Consider the following 21977-nt stretch of genomic DNA (forward strand, 5'->3'; position numbering starts at 1 on the left):
CTGCGGCTCTATTTGTTCCAATCCTGCTCCTTCTTCTTCTTCTGCTAACTATTCCAATCTGCGTGTATACGCCCTCTGGAGGTGATGTCGAAATGGAATTTCAGTTGGTAGAACATATTTGGTGAAAGTATTGAACCTCTCGCCCAGCTCTGGTAAGCTTTGGCATGACAGTAAAGTTAGTGAATGTTGAGTGAAGTCAAGGCCTATTTATTAATAAATCTGTCCTAACAAATGGGATTGTCACAAAGTGCTTTGCAGAGAAGATGCTCTCCATGACTGTCAGATGTGTCCATCTGTCTGGCAGACAGAAACACAGACCACCAACAGCTTCTGTCTCTTTGAAGTCAGGATTTTTCTGTTTTTCTGTCTTTCCAGCTTCCCTTCCTGTGCTGTCCATCTCTCTCATCTCTCTCCCACAATTATAGGCATCAAATTGCGGGGCAATAAAATAAAAAAATGTTTTGGTTCTGAAACCCAGGTTCATTCTGTGATCAGTTGCTGTTGCAGTTGTAGAATGTCTCTTAATTGGACATTTCTATCATGATATATGATCAATTGTGCTGTAATTGTTATAATTGTTTTTCCCGGTGGGGAGGACTGAGCAGTGACGCCAGATGATGACTTTTAATTGCATTTCCATATTTCTAGCTGTGAGGGCAGTTTTCCATCAATAGGGGGCGCCATCTCAGCCAAATGAATGTAAAGGGGGAAACTCTGGTCTGTTGTGTCCATTCAGGTGGCAGCCATCAACCCCAACCACCCGCTTGCCCAGATGCCCTTGCCGCCCTCCATGAAGAACTGCATCCAGTTGGCGGCCTGCGAGGCCAGCGAGCTCCTGCCCATGAACCCCGACCTCCCAGCCGACCTCTTTACCTCCTGCCTCACCACGCCCATCAAGATCGCCCTCCGGTGGTAAGCTTTTCTCTCACACCTTCCTTCCCTTCCCTCCCTTACATCACAGCAGAGTCGTTCAGTCATCTGGATGAAGGACTAGTGGGGAGATGTATTTCATTTTGCTATGTTTCTGTGATTTATACAAGCTTCTCACTGCTTATTGAATTCCTGCAACGTTGTGCAAGTTTGAGAAATGCATTTCAGATGAGAAAGTCAATTCTCTGAAGTCATGAAATACTTGTTTTTTCCTCACCTGCTTTTTAACATTTAATGAGCACTTCTTCACATTGAGCCCAAAATATGGTTTAACCAGGGCAAGGGGAAGCTTAGAACCTTCGCTTGTAAAAAAAAAAAAAAAAATTCGTTTTGGGAGAATTTGAGTAACTAATTTGAGTCGCTGAGTAATCAGTTTGGCCCCAATGTGGACTACTTATCTTTTCTTGACCAAAAACCAACGCAAACATGCCACTAAGGAACTTTTTAAGATTATTATCATACAATTTTTGAGATTATTTTAAGATTTTGGATGAATTCTCTGTGATTCATTATGGATTCATTCTCTGTGATAGTCATGTAAAGACATGGAAAACCCATGGATTTTTTCTCTTGTCCCACAGTGACAACCCTGTCCATGTCACACATTTGTCAAGCCTATTAGCAGCTCGTTAGAGGATTGCTCAGACGCTCAGAGAACACATCATGTGTCATGTGTAGAGAACGAGTATTCCACCGAGCCCAGACCTTGTTCAATATTCAGCAATGATGAAAAATGTAAACGTACATCATCCACAGCGCTGCGATGATGATAATCCCTGCAGAGGATGATGCAGTAAAATAGGTGAAAGATATGCAGGCGAAATGAGTCCATTTGGGAGGCTTGGCCGATACAGTGGCCTGATGGAAATGCGTGATGATGCATCATTCAGAGGACTGTAGTGATGGAGCTACAAGCTAAACGGAGAGAGCAGATGTGTTGCATCAGCCAGTCAGCTGTGTGGGGCATGCTGAGCATGTGGGGCTTGCACACCCAGGCAAAGGTGATTGCATCACCTCCGATCCCCTGTCAACACAAAACATAGATGCACACATACACACACAGACACAGATATGGGTCATTCATGTATTATCCACATATATAACTCCACATATCGGGCATGCTTTTGTATTTATTTATACCAATTTATGACAGGATTAAGAGGTGATCAGAGAGGTGAATTGGGAGCTCAGCTTCTTTATCACTCAGACAAGAAGACATAGTTTAAAGTGTGATGTAGTTGCACTTGAGCAAACTCTTTGCTCACCTTTTAGTTACCTTTTAGTTGTTTGAAAGAGAAGTGAGATTTTGCTTCCTGTGTTTTTTTGTATTCAAGTATTCGAATCTATTGAATAGAGTTGTGATTCTGTGTGTGTTTGCATGTGCCTGTCCTTGTCGGAATATTTGCAGCGGAGAGAGTGAAATGATTTTTGTATGAGTTTTACAGTGGAATTAGGCCAGGAGCCAAGGTCAATCAATTTCAGCTCCGCAAGCCAGAAAGTCTGTTTATCCGTTTCTTTGTTTCTCATTCTCTCGCTCTCGCTCATTCTTCCTCTTTCATTCTTAATGTTCCTCTCTGTTGTTTTCTTTCTCTCTCGGATTCTTGCTTTCACTCTCTCTCTCCCTCACTCGCTCGCTCACTCTCTCTTTTGTTCTCTCTCTCTCTGTCTGTCTTTCTGTATAAGAAAGCATGTTACCAGGTTATCATAGCCGACTCATTCCCGCTGTCTGACACATTGTTCTCTAATAAACTGCTAAATCTAAATTGCGTACGTATATACACATGTGTAAATTGTTGCTGGAACATGCTAGTGTCTGCACCACCACTCTTTACCGCCAATGCAAACATCACCCATTGGACTCAACAGGATCTCTTGTTATGTAACTGATATTTGGGCATTGCAGGTCTGGAGTCATCACCTCATCATACATGCACTGCACTACCTACCCAGATACATCCTCCATCCGCAGTGCACAGTCTCCCCATGGTGCCATAAATCATTACTTACCAGCACTTTTTTTTGCAAACCATTTTAATATCTCCTGAATTTACTTTGCACACACTTAAGGTCATGGGGATGATTTAACCAAATTTTCAGCTGAAAATTTGAAAGAGACGGATAACTTTTTTTTTTTCTAAATCTGTAAGTGAGAAGGACGGCTGCCTCCAGGAAATGTCCTAGAGCTAGTGGGATGTTTCATCTCTGCCATAAATGTTAAAGAGTTTCGTTTATCTTTCTCCTCTCTAAATCTAGTTCCTGTAGTGACCTTCAGCATAATGAGGTCTCCGTATTATGCCATTAATATTGATATCCCTTTACTAACATCCCATTGTGAAGAACAAGGTGCTAAAAGCCGGCTGCATAACATTGACTCAACTACAGTTCCCAGTACTCCTTAATACTCTGGATATTGTGGCATTTTGGGGGCAAGTTGGGACTGATCTTTTCTATTTATCTGGGTCATAAATAGAAAAGATCAGTCAAGGCCGACTACGAATAGTTATGAATAGTTAGTGATAAATTTAACTTGACAGTGACAGATCAGTAAATTTAGTCATGTATGGACGCACCAAGGACGCTCCTCTCGCTTATATATGAATTTCTCTCACTCTGTCTGGCAGTTCAATTCAATTCAATGTGCTTTATTGGCATGAATGTTACATGAACTGTTTTGCCAATGCATCTAAATACAATTTGACATTCATCAAAAAGAACAAAAATCAATCTATCTCTCTCTCTGTCTCTCTCAGTTGTATTTTTTTATCAAAGATGGGGACCATGGATTTTTGAGGGAAAACAACAAAGCTAGTCGCCATTTAATTTCATTTCTGGTGTTTCGTTTTCCCTCCTGAAAAATTCTATTAAAGCGGGCTTCAGTGACAGCAGTTTAACTCAAGGGTGAGGAGGAGGAGGAGGAGGTGTATACTGTTGGGAGGCACATTAATAATTCCACACATAGTACAGCTGCCATTCAGTGTCCTTCTGCCGGCTTTGATCAGGAATAACAATTTGAATGAGAATATTCCCAGCGCTGGAGAAACCTACCTGCCAGCTCAAACCGCCCGCCAGTCTCCATGCCAATTCCGGCCCGAATCTAAATCAACCTGGTCCCGAGCTAGAAGTGAAACCTGGACCTCTTCCAGCTTCCCCCAACCTGTGCTGCATCTCTCTTTCACCACTTACCCTTCTCCTCCTCCTCTTCCTCCAGTTCCTTCCTGTCTCAATGCCTCTGTTCCCTCCTCATTTTCTAAAAAAAGACACAGAGCTGTCTTCTCCTTAATTTCATCCAGCCCCAGAGTGAGACACAGAGAGGAGATGGGGTGGGTGGGGGGAGTGGGGAGGTGCAATTCACTGATGTGGGGACTGATGTGTTGGCTTACCTTGGCTTTAAAACTTTAATAAAATGCATTGAGGGACGAATGATTGGGTTTACGGCGTGAGGGGGAAGGGAGAGAGAGAGAGAGAGAGAGCGGGGTGGAGAGAGCCAGGCAGAGTGTGTGCATGTGTACCTTTCATTGCTCAGCCAAGCAGAAAATCATTACTGATGGAGCGCCATCTCCAAGGGATTTCCCCGATGCTGCGATCAACGGGGGAGTGGAGGAGGTGTGGGTTCTGAAAATGGAGAGGGAGGGAAAGGGATGACAAACGGGGGGGAGGGGGTAGAGAAAGGGAGAGAAACGAGGGATGAAGGAATAAAAACCCCGGAGTGCATTTTTCGATTGTTAAAGAGCCAAATGTGGCCGCTGGATGAATAGAAGGATAATGCAGGAGGAAACTGTATCATCACTGCCAGGCAGAACGGGGGGTGCAACACCTCTGTCATTTTCCCCTTTTGGGAACGGGCTGCTGAATCTGTGAGGAACGCAAGGCTCCTTGGCAAGCGTTTGCCTCTGTCTCCTCAATATTGCCCCTCTTTACATTCCCCCCACTTGGGTGCTCTGTGTGTGTATGTGATTAATCATGCATGCACACACAGTCAGTATATCCCCTTCCATTGACACTTTTCACACAAGCGTTGCACGTGTGTGTGTGTGTGTGTTCCTGTGGATACTTGCGTGCTTGCCCATGCGTTAGTATATGAATGCCACTTGCTTTTTACACACCAACCGTTCCCTTGTGTGTGCGTGTGTGTGGATGCGTGCCGTGACTTTAAACCTCCCTGTTCGGCTTCGACAGGTAAGGCGGGAACCTCAAGTAGCTTCTCATTATCTTCATGTACGTACTGAACCTTCAAGAGCGAGCACGCGGATCGGTTCTTAATGCCGGCGCGTCAGCAAGCGAGGCTCTCACGTGATCGCATCTGGTATTCCTTTCATTCAGCGGGCGCTCCCCCGACACACCACTGCCTCATTATATTCATTGAGAACAAACATGGTTAAGTCTCTGTCCTCCTATTTCTGGCTTCTATAGGGGGAAAGAGGAAAATCAAACACTCAAAATAATTATTTGTTGCCCTAACACACACACACACAGCACCCTGTCTGTTCTTATTCTAGAGCCTTGGCTTAATGACTGAAATGTAAATGACTTGTGGAAATGTTGACACATTTGTCTTCCTCCCCCCTTGTCTCCTGATGTAGAGTGAACTAGAGAGGGAAAGTATTACATAACGCCGCATATGCCTTAGCTGACTATTTAGTTTCTAGAGACCTCGGTGCATTTGAATAGAAGAGCGGGTTTACCTCAGAAAACTCCAGCATATCCAATAACTCAGCTCTCTCCTCGCTCGAAAGGCCTGAATGTACTGGTAGAGATAATTATACCATATTTTCTTTAGAGTGACTTAAAATATGTCCCATGGCCTGTTCAGCAGTCTGCTTCGTATATTCAGAGACCAGTTACTAGACCAGCTACTGCGCATAATTTGCCCATACATCTTAACAATTGTGTGCTACTAGCTAGCTTGTGGTCTTTATATTACCTTTTTAACTTTTGTTTACTTCGGAATAGATAAATGGCCACTGCAAGTTCATAAATCTCACAACAAGCAGCCGCAGTTTGTGCTTTTAAAATCAGACGCTTCCAGTGCGTCACTGATGTACAAGTTTGTACCCACAATTACCCACAATTTCAGCTGAAGATCACCCGTAAAGGGGAACATCACTCAATTTTACAAATGCAATCTTGGATAGTTCAGTCAAAGTTTGTGAACACGAACAACTCTATTGCAAAGAAGAAGAAGACAAAGAATGGCAAAAACCAGAGAATTTAAAGAATTTGAACAGGGAAAGATAGTAAAGGTGACTGGGATAGCACCAGGGCAATATCTGGGAATAAGAGTAAAAAAATTTTGTTCAGAATTGACAACATTTATATGTGTATATTTAAACCTGATTGATTATGAAAGCTTGCTAGTTTCAGTGGTGCTGTAGGCAAGGTCAGTCTCCCTGTACATTCAGGAAATATCTTTTAATTAGCATAATGTTTCCAATTAGTGCTACACTTTGATGCTAATTATTTGATATGAAAGCAGTATTTTTAGCAATATTTCTATGTTGATTGCAGAGCCCTCTCCATCATCGCATAAAAATTAATCATAATGCATCATAATTTGAAATGTTGCTCTGTTAAGAATACAAAAGAACAATTGCACAAGACACCAAATGCAAGCCACTGCATTTAATGAGCAACTTGTTATGGTCTTATGTAACAATGAGAAAAAGTGGTTAGAGGCACTTGAAATGTCTCTTTTGTTCTCATAGTCTGCAAAATACATTTTAGACATATGGACCACATGCTGCGCTGTAGTGAAGACATTGTATTTGGGTAAAATGCCTGCTGTATCTCTCAATTTGGCTTGCGGACATAGTTGTCTCTTTAGTTTATGCTAATATTTCCTCTGTGGCCATTGCCTCTAGCGATAATTTACATTAGGTGCAGGAATTTAACTATGCAACACCGATACCACAAGCTCTGAGATTAAAACGGCTACATAGTGATCATTGCTTATTGGGGTTCCATCCTGTGCGTAATTGAAACAGCGTTTTTGTGGTTGAAACCCCGGTATTGAAAGGTCACTACGCTAATATACGCAGCAGTTTTACAGTCTCAGAGAACACAGAAATCTGTTTGAGAGCAGAAGCTGAAGCCCGAATAGTAATAGTGGTTTCTGTGTCGCATGTGGCCGATGTTAATTATCACCAGCAGCTATGGGCACAGAGAACATATTTCTGGGACGCTTATGAAATTCACTCACTCACACTACAGGACTCTGAACCTTTTGACCATAGTGGAGTGAAGGGACAAACTCAGACTGAGCTTTTACCAAAAAAGAAGAGAGAAGACATCGATGAGAAACTGGAGGGAATTGTAAGAATCAGAATTTCTTTGATCGCCATCCACCGAGCATAATAAATGTACTTTTACATTTTTCTGTCCTTGTGACATTGGTGCAGAGAGATATTGACGTTCTGAGGGTTTCAGAGAACATACAGACAACGGTTTATTTCAAATTCCATGTTGTGGATCAGCGACAGATCAGAGTAGATGTGAGATCAACCAGCAACGCTTTCCAGCACATGACCGAGGGAGACGGTGACTTGGGAGGGCTGATTGAAGGAGTAATGAGCTGGAGCAGACAGCCGGCTCTGTGGGGAGCGCAGGAGACGCTCTGCTCCTCCCTCTCCTCCACGACCCACTTCTGCAGCCCAGGGAGAGCTTTCTCACACAGGATCCCACTTCATTCCCCTCCTCAAAGTTTAATGTGTACATGCTCTCCTCTCCTCTCCTCTCCTCTCCTCTCCTCTTTTCTCCTCTTTTCTCCTCTCCTCTTCTCTTCTCTCCTCTCCTCTCCTCTCCTCTCCTCTTTTCTCCTCTCTCCTCTTTTCTCCTCTCCTCTCCTCTCTTCTTTTCTCCTCTCTCCTCTTTTCTCCTCTCCTCTCCTTTCCTCTCCTCTCCTCTCCTCTTTTCTCCTCTTTTCTCCTCTCCTCCTCTTTTCTCCTCTCTCCTCTTTTCTCCTCTCCTCTCCTTTCTTCCTCTCCTCTTTTCTCCTCTCCTCTCCTCTCTTCTCTCCTATCCTCCTCTCCTCCCCTCTCCTCTTCCGTCCTCTCCTCTCTTCTCCGCTCTTCTCTGCTCTTCTCCCCTCTTCCTCTCCTCTCCTCTCTTCTCCTCTCTTCTCTGCTCTTCTCCCCTCCTCCTCTCCTCTCCTCTCTTCTCCGCTCTTCTCTGCTCTTCTCCCCTCTTCCTCTCCTCTCTTCTCTTCTCCTTTCTTCTCTGCTCTTCTCTCCTCTCCTCTCCTGTCCTCTTCTCCTCTCCTCTCCTCTCTCTTCTCCTCTCTTCTTCTCTTGTCTTCTCTCCATCCTCCTCTCCTCCCCTCTCCTTTCCTCTTCCGTCCTCTCCTCTGCTCTCCTGTCTCTTCTCTGCTCTTCTCCCCTCCTCTCCTCTCTCTTCTCTGCTCTTCTCTCCTCCTCTCCTCTCCTCTCCTTTTCTCTTCTCTTCTCTCTTCTCTTCTCTTCTCCTCTCTTCTCTTCTCTTCTCTTCTCTTCTCTCTTCTCTTCTCTTCTCTTCTCTCCTTTCCTCTCCTCTCCTCTCCTCTCTCCCTCATTCACCCAGTCTATTAGTATTTTGCCATCTTGCTCTCTGTTCCCAGTAATCTGTGGGGATGGACTGCTCAAAAATGTTCAAAACTGCTTTGTGAATAATCTTGATCTGTCACAAATGTCAGATTCTTCAAAATGAATAAAGTTCAGACGCTGGCACCGCAACCTGATTTGCATTGGTGAATACCCAAAAAGATTGAATTTGGCCTCTTCACGATGGTTGATTACCTTCCAAAGTGGCTGGGAAACAGTGGCAAACTTACCAGCCACAACCAAATTTACCAGCTGGTGACTGTTCTCTGTCCACCAGTCCCTCCATGTTCTCTACCGGCCTATAGGTGTTTTGTTGTTCTCTCTCTCTACCAGTCCTTGAGTCTGCTATCATTATTATTGTCTTTTATTCTCTCCTGATTTGCTGCCCTCATGTCTGACCTCACCCTCGCCATCCTCTCCTACTTTTTGCATCATGCTTTTCCTGCGCTCCTTGTTGGTTTCAAATCCCTCTTCCCAAATCTTTGTGTCCTTCTCTGCCTCTTCTCTGTCATTCCAAGGTGATAGACTTTATTTTTTCCCACACAGTTTTAGTCGGTAGGACCAGCAGGTAATTTCGTAGCACCAATATTTTGGTCCAGAGACTGCTTCACACCCAGTAATTATGTTTTATATTGAAATATGTTGCCTGTTGACATTAATATTGTTGTGCCAAGAATGTTTCATTATGCTGTAGCAGTTGGATAAACATAGATTATGTGGTGCAACTGGTAATGAAGTTGGCTGTTACTGTATGAGCTGACTTCACATCTGCTTGATACCAGATTGTTTTATCGCTATTTGTCAGTGCTGAAGAGTTTCAAACTACATCAAATCATGAAGTGAATTCTCTTGTTTTTATCCAAAAGGTTTATCCCATATATCCAAAGCAGAATTACTCTGCATTGATCTCTGACGGATCTTTAAAACTTGTTTCACAACACAACCAAACCAACCGACTCTAGCAAACGGTAGGCCAAATCTCTGTAATGGTGTGATTAATAGGGAAGCAAGATGGGCAATGGGCCAACTCTATATCGGTTGTTTTACATTTTGATCAATGTACTCTCCTGTCTGGCAACACTGACCTCTGAAATACGGCTCCATTATTGCATAACATATTAGTTTATATTCTCTAAATCAACTGGTGCATGCACTGAATAAGAGATTGAATCAGAAATGCCGGAGTAAAAGTGATGGCCAGCATTGAGTTTCAGGAAATATTTCTCATAATAGTTTTCACCTCTGGCTGATTCTGATGCTTTTTCAAATCTTTTTCCAAGCGCAAGTCATGGCTGAGATAAATTATTGTTTATCCTTGACAGTTTCCTACTTCTGTTTAGAACATTTAGGCAATGTACGTATGAGCAATCATTGAATTCAATGATGTTTTGCTTTGGATTGTGTTGCCTAATGCGTTGTTTGACACAGTTTCACCTTTAGTTAGCAAATACTATGTTGAATGTGTCATGTGACCAAATTTCATTCATCAGATAGTTTGCAAAGAACTTGATTACTTACTCAGAGGGAACAGTGGGTTTTAGATGAGGCCAAAGTGACAGCGGATCTGAACAGAAAAAATGTACAAGCCTCTGTTAACATTCTCGAGGTCGTGTTACATCATGGTTATGGACATTTACAAAACTTTTTACAATGTGATATCAGACGTTAAACAAAGATACTGCACAAGCTTTGGGTTTTAATTGAGCTATTTTATTTTGCTCCTCCGCAAACAAAAATGAGTTCCCCATTGCTAAGCAGTAAGCATCCTTACTTGCTTTATTCCATTCATAGGTTTTGAATGGATCAACTTCATATATTGCGTTTGTAAGCACTCAAAGATTGATGCAGTTGTAAGCACTCAAGGCCTCTTGTCCAATCATAATGCATTGATCAGAAGTAGCCTGCGTTCTTTAATAGCTTTACAACACACACACAACATTGCTCTGGTATTTTTTATATTTGTATCTCCTCTCCTGTCCTCTCCTCTCGTCTCCTGCCTCTCCTCTTCTATCCTCTCCTCTCGTCTTCTCCTCTCCTCCATCTCTCCTCTCCTCTCTCCTCATCTCATCTCCTGCCTCTTCTCTCATCTTCTTCTCTTCTCCTCTCCTCTTCTCTTCTCCTTCTCCTCTCCTCTCCTCTCCATCTCTCCTCTCATCCCGTTTCCTGCCTCTCTTCTCTTCTCTTCTCTTCTCCTCCTCTCCTCCTCTCCTCCATCTCTCCCCTCATCCCGTTTCCTGCCTCTCTTCTCCTCTCTTCCTCTCTTCTCTTCTCTTCTCCTCTCCTCCATCTCTCCTCTCATCTTGTCTCCTGCCTATCCTGCTTGAGGGAATGTGTATTTCCCTGTGCAGGGGCTGGGTGGGAACACACTCTCCCTGATGCAACCTCCTGCTATGTCTGTGTGTTCTGTTTACTTTGGCCCGTCTGTGTGTTTCTGCACGACTCCATTTTTAATTAATCATCTTTGTTTATGTCTAGGGGCTTATGGTTTCCCTTTTGCTGAAAACACAGACAAAAACACAGACAAAAATATGGAATGTGTGGTTCAAGTAAAATTCAGAAGTAAATAGGGAATAATCGTGGATTGGCTGGTATAGGGGAAAACAATAATTGAATTGTAATTTGTATCATGAAAAGCTGAACAAAGACATAAACAGTATTTCTCTGGCACATTACTCATGCCGATGTTTATTTTTTACAGCCTGGAACACGGTCAGCAAGTTGTTGATTGTTAAGGTTTTAGAACAAGTTGTACTGGTGCCGTCCTTTTTTCCTCTTTGTTCCTTGTCTGACACGCACACTGAGGGCCCGTACTGTTCTTTAAAGGGACGTTACATCACACTGGTGCCATATGGGATCTCATTATTCTCCAGTAGCAGGAAGGTCTTCAAAATATGAGTACCGTACCTTGCATCGTTGTCTGGGAAGATCGATGGATATAAATTCGCTCTCACAGGGGCGATGACAACCTAAATGTTAGATTAGTGAGTGGGGAAAATTGAGTGACTAGGACTTCTTATTCTTATTCTTTTCCTTCTCCTACTTCTTCTTCAATAACTACCACTGAAGTCGTTTTGAGCAACGCACTGAAACCCCCAACTTCTCCAATAGTGCTGCTCAGTGGCTAAAAGTAGATGGACTGGGCAGCTCGCAAGTGTGGATAAACATAGCTGTATGAATGTGAAGAACAGCTGAACAATGAATCTAAAAAAATCGAAATAGCAATATGTACTTCTGCAATTTCCAAATCGCAGAGGCTGCAATTAACTGCTTAAGAGAGAGAGAGGCGTCCGAAATGGATTTCTGAACAAGGTTTTAGAGCTGCAGGTGATCTTTGGTCCATGAAGTACAATATTGATGAAAGCCTTTCATCAATAAATTCTGCACACTGACATCTATTTATTTTTTTTATTTTTTATTTTTTCTTTACAAAATCATGTGTCTGTAAATAATTTTAAAGTTCTAAAACATTGATGACAAGAAAAAAAACTTGTGATGATACAAATCGCAGTTTAAATTGCAATATTCTGTCAAATAATCGCAATTCGATGTTTTTGTCAGTATCTTTCAGCCCTAATGTGACGTGTGACCTTGACCTTGTGGTTTTTTCCCCAAATCTAATATGCCCTCTTTTGGTTTATGGTTTCTGTAGCTGACGTTTGACTGATGTCTGCGTACGCACGTACACACACACACACGCGCACACACACACACACCACACACACCTGCTTGGATGATGAGTCAGTGTGTGCTCCGGCGCTGCAGCGAGCCTCTATGCTTCGCCGCTGAACGCCAACCTGCTGTGACTTACAGCTGGCCCTACCTGTCAGAGCTAACCATGCACAGTAAACAATAACCCCCACGCCAGACGTTTCAGAAATACGACTCTGTTTCACACTGCATGCCCCCCCCCCCCCCACACACACACACACACACACACACCCCTCCCTTTGACTTTAACTCAGCCGAAATACACTCATCAAGTGCTCAGTGGATGCAATATTTGAAGCTCTCGTTTTTCATTGGAGTGGTTTTTTTTCCCTCTTCAGTTAATCGTCTTTCTCATAGATCATAAAATCTGTATTGTAGAGGCCAAACGTTTTTATTGCTTAGTCTAGTCTGTGAACACTTTGTTTTGCTTCCAACTTTTATCGACAGCTTTTCCCTGTCTGTGTGTGTCTATTTTTTTTTCTAGGTTTTGTATGCAGAAGAGCGCCAAGCTGGTGCCGGGGGTGACGCTAGACCTCATAGAGAAGTAAGTGGCACTCCACAGCCGGCCTTCAAAAAAAAAAATCTCTGTCTCTCTCTCTCGCTCTCTTTCTCTCTCTCTCTCTCTCTCACAAGGGCACACTCCAGAGAGAGTAATTATTGTCTTCCCTGTGTCTCCGTCTCTCTCTCCGTCTGTCTTCCTGTCTTTCTTTCTCTCTCTCTCTCTCCCCCCCCCCGTGCTCTTGTCTATCTCTCGGTCTCTTTCTTATTTTCAGCCCTCCCTCTGCTGTTTTCCCTCCTCCAGGTATAATTCTCTGCCTTTGTTTCTCCCTCACAGCCAGTGCGGCAGTAGTTTGGCAGATTTAAAGCTCTACTTTTCTTCAATAAAGCTCCGGGTGCCAACCGGCTGAGTACGGAACATCTCTTGCTCTTAGGCACAGAGTCACAGATTGATATTTGCACTCAATATGGATGTCATATCTAAAGTTTTAGTAGTTTCTCAGAACATTCGGGGGTGGCGTTTCTTTTTTTTTCCTCCTATGTGCGGGGGTGAGTAAAATGACACCCATAAAACAAGTCAGTTGACAAGACTTGGATTTGCGAGCGCTAAGTGACTTAAAAGCTGATTGTTATATTTCACCGGGGAAAAAAAGGCGTCTGTTGGAAAGAACCTCGAGGTGCTGAAATTGAAATGTGTGTCAGCAGTCTCTTAATGACGTCGGTTGCTTTCTTGCAATGTGTTTGCGAAAGCTGCACACTCGTTGCTTCACATGGCAGCGCTTTCAGCTTGCATGACACAGGTTGTGAGCGTATGTGCGCACATACACACACACACACACACACAAACACAATCTATACCTACGCAGCTGTGTCCTTCCTCTAGAGGTTAATTAGTATTTGGCTGCAGGTTGGTGCAGATAGACTGAGTGTGTGCTTATATGCACGACCTGTCCTTGTAGCCCTTTGTGTCTTTATGAGCTTGTTTCTGTGTGTGTGTGTGTGTGTGTGTGTGTGTGTGTGCGTGCGTGCAGTACTTGAGCTAGCAGACGTCCCACGATGACGCAGGCAAAGGCACATTTGTCATGCCCTTTCTGGTCTCTACCTCCTCTCTCCTCCCTCACTACTGCTGGAAGTTTTTTACGTTTCTGTCCAGTTAAGTCCTGTGTGCCCTACTTTGCCTCCTCAGTCATGTTCCCTCACCTCAGCCAGGTCAACAGATAAGTGGTTTTTACAGTATTTTCAGGATTTTAGGGGCAATTCTGATGGGAGATAACGTTTTCCTGTTTGCTTTTTGTTTTTATGCTTTTTGTGTTCCAGTCACATCCTCGTTAATAGTTTTGTAGTTGCATTTGCTATGAATCAGTCTCCTTCCGTTTGTTTGTTTGTTCATTCATTTGTTTGTTTGTTCATCCATCATCATGCGCAATATCTCAGAAATTGCTGCTCAAATTTAGATGGAACTTGGGCTGAATGATGCAGCTTCCCACTCATTTAAAAATTACACCAGTTGGCCCAAGATGGGCGTTACATTGTTCATTTGTTCCCTCATGCGTCACATGTAATATCTCAGAAGCCACTGATTGGATTTTGACGAAACCTGGGGAAATGATGCATCTCACCACTGTGTTTAGGTATTTTCAAAATGGCACCGATTGGCCCAAGGCAGATGTTACAATTACATGTCAAAACAAGGTGACATGTTTGTTACTGACTGGCTGTGAGGAGGTCTGCATCATTTGTGTGGGATGACATGACCACTGTTACCTTGTTCCTCTTTGTTTCTATAAGATGAATAGGAATTATTCATTGTTTTGATTTTTTTTCACTGCTCCGCTTTGACTTCTTTTTCACTGCTCTTCCCTTATTTACCATTTAACTATGTTTCTTAACTCATTAATCTTTCTTACTTGCTTTCATTTTTTTCTTTTGATCTTTGTTTCACACGGTTTTAACGATTTCTCGCTCTCTACCTGCCCTCTCTCTATACGTCTAACACCACCTCTCTCTGACGTATGAATATATGCAGTAAATTCCCCAGTACCGTAGCTGCTGGCAAGTGGCTCTCAAGGCAGGATGGGAAACCGCTAGAGCAATGACGAACACCTTTGAAGAAATAAGCTTTCCCCTTTTTCCATTTGTCTTTCACTCTTTTGAAATCCTGCCTCCTCGACCGTACAAACATCACTCGGAGGGCTTGACAACCCTGAAGCTCTCCTCCCATGCTCTTCCACTCTGTCTTCCTCCTCTTTCTTCACATTTCTCACTGGAATAAAGAATGAGCTTCTGTGGAGGAGCGGAGGGGGGCGGAAGTAATTTACAACTCACATGTCATCAGGAGAGTTTACGTCACGCTAGTTTACGTCATGGGATGGTGCCGGGAAAACCATTCTCAATCGGATGCTGCTTGTTCCCCACGGGCACATTCTGGTGACAGTAGACGCAACCGACGGCAAAACAGAAACATCAAAGGCGTGACAGTTTGACAGTGTTTTTGGAGTTACTCACCTTGGAGCGCTACAGAGAGTAGGACACTTCAAGATGAAGTTCAAAATGGTCTCTGTGTAAGACAAGGGACAAACAAACGGATGTGACCCGAATACAAAGCTAGCAACAGCCAGTAACAAATCATTAACGGCTCTTGGATAGAAGTCTGTTTGCTCCAAACTGCTGTAGAAACACTCAACACGAGTCTACTATAGGGTTTGAGACTTATGTAGGCCTCCCAAAATGTACGGCCACAACTAGTAATGCAAAAACTGTCTCTCTTCCCCTTCAAAGAGAAATCCCTCCAGGCTGTGTAAGCTGAATCAGTCAGTGATGTGTGTATGTGACAGACATACACAGGCTTCTCTGTTACCTTTCATAAGATCTTGTGCTCGGCTCTAACATCACCATGTTAGCCGTCCACTTCAAACACACACTCCCTCTCCAGGCTTGCATACCAATAGGACCGGACCCAGAAGGGAGTCAGCGAGGTTAAGAGAGAGAGAGAGAGAGAGAGGGAGGGAGCTCCACCAGGAGTAAAGTGCTGATCTTCAGTATATTAGTCTCTATGGTGTGCCGGAATTGGATTTGAGATGCTGTCACTTATGAGCAATATTCAAAAACCTGAGCGACTTTAAACATCCAATATTAAAATATTAAACTTCAGGACATTCAGGACCTTGAAGTGACATCAAAGCATGGAGAGATTTCAGGTGGGGATTTAAATGGACAAAAATAAGAGAAGATCAGGGATTTCTAAAAGTTTGCATCATGTTACATCATGGGACTTTATTTTTTTAAGATCTAATTCCCCCTAATGCACCAATTAAGCGTAGAGATAAATATTTCATGTTAATGGCATTGAGCCGCGTTGCTCCCCGGTCTTGGAAGTTTCAGCTGGCCCGGACATGACCGCGGAATAGCTTTCCGTGCTTCGCCGATGGGAGCGGGTTTTCCCCGCAGGCTGATGCTTCGGCCTCCGTTTCGGTTCATTGCGTTTCCAAAGAGTCGTCCAGAGGGCTACAGTAAGTGTTGACTCAGCTGATGTCCTTCAGAGTTAAATAATGGATGGTCTCAGAGCTCATAAAAGAGAAATGGCTCTAAACTCATTTACCGTCTCACCCCTGTGCTCTGTGAGGCTATACCAGCTTCCTGACTCAAGTCTAGTGTCAACGGTATAGATGTGTTTCAATGGAAGCTCCAACAAAACCAGATCTATTCAGATCTATTCAGGCGTATTCTGAAATGAGGGCATGAAAAGAAACGTCACAGAAACAGCAGTTTGTGTGACTAAAGATGATGATTATTATGGTTAAATTATGTTATTAAATTCAAGGTTCCAAGAATTTATATTAGACATTTCTAGTACAAGAATTTGCAGTTATATAGAGAGATGTTTAAGTGCTCATTCATATGATCTTGTAGAAATTTAGTATTTTGGTCGAAAAGTAGTGCTTAATGTAAGTATTTAGGGATGTACACTTAAAGGAAAAATCCCCCCAAAACACTTAAACACTTTTAAAAAAAAACAGCTACTGGCTTACATGGACATTACATTACATTTACATAAAAACAAAAATCGATGATCGATTTATTGTTTGTTATGTATCACGTAGATTAACCTTAACGGTTAACGACTGTTTGAATTGCGTCATCGCAGCCGTTTAGACCAACTGCGCAAATGACCATTAAACCAAAGTGGAGAGCCACTTGCAAGAAATGCCTCCACCACTTGATACGAATCCACTGGACTGTGCAAATCGATCAAGATTTTTTTGAAAATGTGCATCCCTAATTTACAGCTTACATTTTCTGGGCCCATTTTTGTTGTATGCTTTTTATTCCCTTGGATAACTGGCCAAACGTAGACGATGTGAAATCATGTCAAGATATTTCCAGTGCAACTACAGTGGAGATTGATGGCAGAAGATTTTTCAGCTATTTAACGTAGGAAATCACTAACTGAAGTAGAAGTAGACGAGGAAAAAGTGGGTAAACCACAAAAGTAAATTACAACACTTTATCACAAAATAACTCCTGGAATGCACTGAACATCACAGATTGATGATATCTATCAAGGCCCGATCGCACAGGATGTGTTTTGGCAGCAGAGGGCGGCTTTTTCCTGTTTCCACTGTGAGTGAATCTTTTTTGCGTTGCTGGGCGCTTTGTGTTTTTCCACTGCAGGCGCCTCACACTTTTGGAAGAGCGCCTTGAACACCCCAAGTTGAAAAAAGTTCATCTCGGAGCGAAAAGGCAACCCTTATGTCACTGTTGGGTTTTTTTCTATACTGTCCAGTCAGATCAACGGAGAGGCGGGACGTCTGAGGTGACTCTTGTAAACAATAAACATGGAGGATCACCCGGAGCTTTACAACTTCAACAAACCGGAGTTACCACGATCTGAACAGAAAGCAGCAGGTTTTGAGACAAATTTGTGCTTCACTCGAAATTTCTGTTCATTTTTAGCAGGAATTTTTATTTCTTATAATTCTTGCAGAATTTAGCTAAAACACATGAACCTTATTTTAGCTAGCACAATAATCAACAGCTTGTTGCGTGACTGACAGCTGATACAACAACAACAACACAAAAACACAGCAGGCTGCTCTGCTTTGTAGGCTTCAACAAAAAAAAAAAGGCAGAGGAGTGTCTTGTGTTGTTCAGCCTGTGTGATCGGGTATCAGTATCCAAAGGTGGATTTTTCGTCTTGTGTCATTATTGTACTCTGTGTGCGTGGGTGCGTGGGTGCGTGTGTGCATGCATGCGTGTCCAAATTGTGTACATGGGCATGGCAGTGTGTATTGAGTGCCAGCACACAGTGATGGGTAATGGACATTGCACACTCATTGACCGCTCACTGAGTACATACTCACACCTCAAAAGGTCAGACACAATGGGAACGCACATACAAACACACTCTGTGCTCCCTAAATGTTAAGAACATTTGTTGTAAAATGTATCGCATCATGTAATGTCAGCGCAGTAGTATTTGGTGGAGCTGCGTCCAAAACAAAAAGAAAGAAATTGTAGGGCTGTGTATTTGTTTATTATATTAATTTGATCATTTCTTTCTCTCTCCCTCCCTCTCTTCATCCTTCTGTCTCTCCCTCCCACATCCAACCAACACACATTCTGGCTGTATCCAATCACAATAGCCTTTTAGATAAGAAAGTCACGACACCAAGCCCATGTGTATTTTCTCTGCGTACTACACAGACACGTGTTCACTCACTCGATCTCTCACTGTCTCTCTCTCTCTCACACACACACACACACACACACACACACTCTCTTATCCCTTCTCTTTCATCTCACATGGTGCTGACACAAGTGCCGTGAGTTGATCCCTATTCACAGCCTCCTACTGCGCGTTTCGCCGTGAGCCCCCCCCTCCCCCCCAGTCAGCAGGGCCGACCCGCCTCCCCGGTATCTGACACTGTAGTCTGAAACCCCGCTGTGGTGAACGCACTGGGGGGGTCTCAGGAGTTGGGCTCCGCTGCTCAAAGAATCGTATGATCCCCATCTTAGCAATCATAATAATAACATGATACTTTATCGATCCCTGTAGGGGAATTGTTTCTTCTTCTCCCTGCAGAGGAAAGTCAGAAAGCAACGTCAGCAGCTACTAGGGATGGGACAATATATTGAAATTCAATTTATCACAATATAAAAATGTGACGATACACATTGTGGGGCAGAAAAATGAATCACAATATTATCTACGTTTTATTCTGCTGTAGTAATCACAAATGAGACAGCTTGCCCATCACAATTTCAAAAGCTCTCCATTGAAATTATTTTATTTGCACTTTGTAATGACATTTTTAAATTGTTGTTTACATTCTAGTAAGCCAATACCATTGCTAGAAAGATTTGTGGCTCAGAAATAAACATAATTTTGCAGTCATACTTTGTTATCATTGCATTTTTATTTATTACATCGTATCATGGTTGTATCGAATCGCGAACCCCATATCGCGTATCCAATTGTATCGTCAGATAAGCATATCGTCCCGTCCCTAGCAGCTACAGACCAGCGACCCTGGAGAAGTTAGAGATTCAGTGTCTTGCTCAAGGACACTTCAGCAGGGCAAATGCTTACCTGCATGGAGGCCTTGAACCCAAATTCTCCAGTTGAAAGACAGACTCACAAGTACCTTAAAAGTGTTGCAGTTGAACCCAGTCTGCCAGGGTGAAAAGCAGGAATCTTGACGGCTAGACCTTATGTGGTTCCTTTTAATCGTAATTTTACACAAATATGAAGACACACACACACACACACAAAAAAAAAACCTCAAGGACACAAGGGATGGAAGTAGTAATGTTTGAAAGGCAGTGTTATAACTGAGCAGTCGGAGAGTTCATCCCTGCTGTGTGTCCTTCAGCCGCCACGTGTCCCGCCGACCTCATTGTAAATCTCCCTGGATAACACCGACAGCTAAATGCCATAATTGTAATTGTAATATGAATCCACACATACACAAACCCGCGTAAAAGCACACACACATGCACACACAGACTCACACTCGCATTCATTTTTCCCAGTGACTGGTCCTTGTACTCTAGAGGTCTTTATCTCTCGCCTCTCCACTTTACACCTCCGATGGCTTGTAAGAGACTTGCGGAGAGCATCAACATGAGTAACCAAAGTGTGTCTTGGTGTCAGACCAACTGCCTTACGTAAAAACATGACATTGATAGGTGGCTTAAGGTTTCAGGGTTTTTTTCTTTATGTCTCTGCAGTTCTTATTTATTTAGTCTTGTTTATTTATAAAGCCTACAACATATATACATCATATACATCCTATACAATATCATGTAGGTTACATACTTCATATACATCATATACTATGTCATATACAGTATATCATTTTACTAGATTACATACATCATATACCATACTACACAAACACACTCATGCCTATCGGCAATTTTAGAGTCTTCAATCCACCTGACCTGCATGTCTTTGGACTTTGGAAAAATAATTTAGAACAAAACAATCAAACCAGTAACTATTAAAAATGCCCGGCATGAATAAATAACAGGATTGCATACAAATAAAGCAGGAGAATACACTGAGAACAAAAATGTGTAAAATAAAAAGAGAAGAAGTGTTTTTAGAAGTGTTTTGACAGATGACACTCCCTAACCTCCTCAGGCTCTGCATTATTCCAGCCCATCCAAACATCCATCTACCCATCCATCCGTCCGCTCATCCATCCATGCAATGTCTATTTTCCCTCCTCAAATATATTACACTGGATACTGAGCAAGGATGTGAGCTGCTGAGTGTTCATCCTTAGTGCTGACTAGCCAAACATCCTTGGCAGGCGCACAAAGCACTCAGTAGCCGGGCCGGCCCACATGGTTATGGGCTTTTACCTGCCAGGAGCGGGGCTTCACAGCTGCTATTATTTGTCACTTAGAGGTGGATGTGGCAGCCGTAGGACTGGGAAAGCACCACAGCTCCCACAGTACTATCATTCTGTGGAGGTTTAAGTAATTCGTAGGTGTGCTGCTTGATTCCTTGATTATTTTACATAACCACGCCACCTGCTGTTCTTGGGTGACATTTAGACATTGAGTCTGTCTTTGCATGTGTAGTTTCTCTCTCTCTCTGTGTGTCTCCATATCTGTGTTTCCATCCAACTGTTAAAGCCAATTTTACACAAACTTTTGAAATGTTGCAAAAAATGCAAAAAATAAAATGTGAATTTGGTGCTTAAAGAAAAAAACATCCACAAGAAAAATTGAAAGAATCTTTCAAGAACTGATTTGAGAATTGGAAAGTTGTGATTGTTCTTTAGCGTCTGAAGACAAAAACAAAGAAATGCACCAAGTATTGGGCATAGAACCACAAAGGAGACTTATGGAGGAGACTTCATTCAGCTTTTCTAGTTTTGGTATATCATAATTCACAAAAAAATAAAAATACTTGGATGGAAACTGAACTTGTGTTGCTTTTTCTCTTTCTCTGTCTCCCCATCGCTCTCTCTCTCTCTCTGAATGTTTTGTGTGTGAGTTTATGTTTCCACATAAGCGCCTGTGTGTGTGTTTGTGCGTTCATCGCCGGCCTCCAGTGAGCGAATGGGTAAAGCAGGAGCGGTTGGCAGATGAATGGGAACTGGGGCTCGACCCCTGTGGGCTAAAGAGGTCTATACAGAAGAGGAGGAATGACTGCTCTCTGATGCTCTGACACCGCTGCTCTTTCACTTGAGCAATGACTTGGTGGTCCACCGCAGGCCCTCAGCATTTTATGTGTGTGTGTGTGTGTGTGTGTGTGTGTGTGTGTGAGAGAGAGAGAGAGAGAGCGTGGGGAAGCCATCTACACCATCAGCTAGGGAATCCCCCCCCTTCCCAGCCAATGAAAGAAATGTCCTTCCCAATCCCTAAGCGCTTGCTCTCGCTCTCTCTCTCTCTCTCTCTCTCTCTCTCTCTCTCTCTCTCTCTCTCTCTCTCTCTCTCTCTCTCTCTCTCTCTCTCTCTCTCTCTCTCTCTCTCTTTCTTACTCTCTCTCACTCACACTCACACATGCACACAGCCTTCTGCATATATTTTGCTTTGGTTTGTTTTTTATATTACATATTAGTATTGTTAGCTACAGGTTCTGGGTTTTTCCCTTTTTCCACTCTTTTCTCTCGCTTTGTCTTAATTTTTTCCTTCCATTATTTATCAATTTCCAGTATTTTCCTCTCCGTTGCCTCACTTATACAGACTTTTCTCACTTGTTCACATAAACTGTAATGTCTGTTAGCCACCTAGCGTTTACCCTTGTCCCATCTC

The 21977-nt window shown here is 42.9% G+C and overlaps 1 protein-coding gene across 1 annotated transcript in view; it reads left to right on the plus strand.

Moving 5' to 3' along the window:
• rptor (regulatory associated protein of MTOR, complex 1) overlaps positions 1-21977 on the plus strand; it is a 155130-nt gene that overhangs the window by 65181 nt on the left and 67972 nt on the right. Inside the window, exons 7-8 of the mRNA XM_078282116.1 lie at positions 737-912; positions 12694-12753. Of these exons, the coding sequence (XP_078138242.1) occupies positions 737-912; positions 12694-12753 (236 nt within the window). The remainder of the gene's footprint in view (positions 1-736; positions 913-12693; positions 12754-21977) is intronic.

The sequence above is a fragment of the Centroberyx gerrardi genome, chromosome 3 (genome assembly GCF_048128805.1).
Source record: "Centroberyx gerrardi isolate f3 chromosome 3, fCenGer3.hap1.cur.20231027, whole genome shotgun sequence".
In the NCBI taxonomy this organism is placed as follows: domain Eukaryota; kingdom Metazoa; phylum Chordata; class Actinopteri; order Beryciformes; family Berycidae; genus Centroberyx; species Centroberyx gerrardi.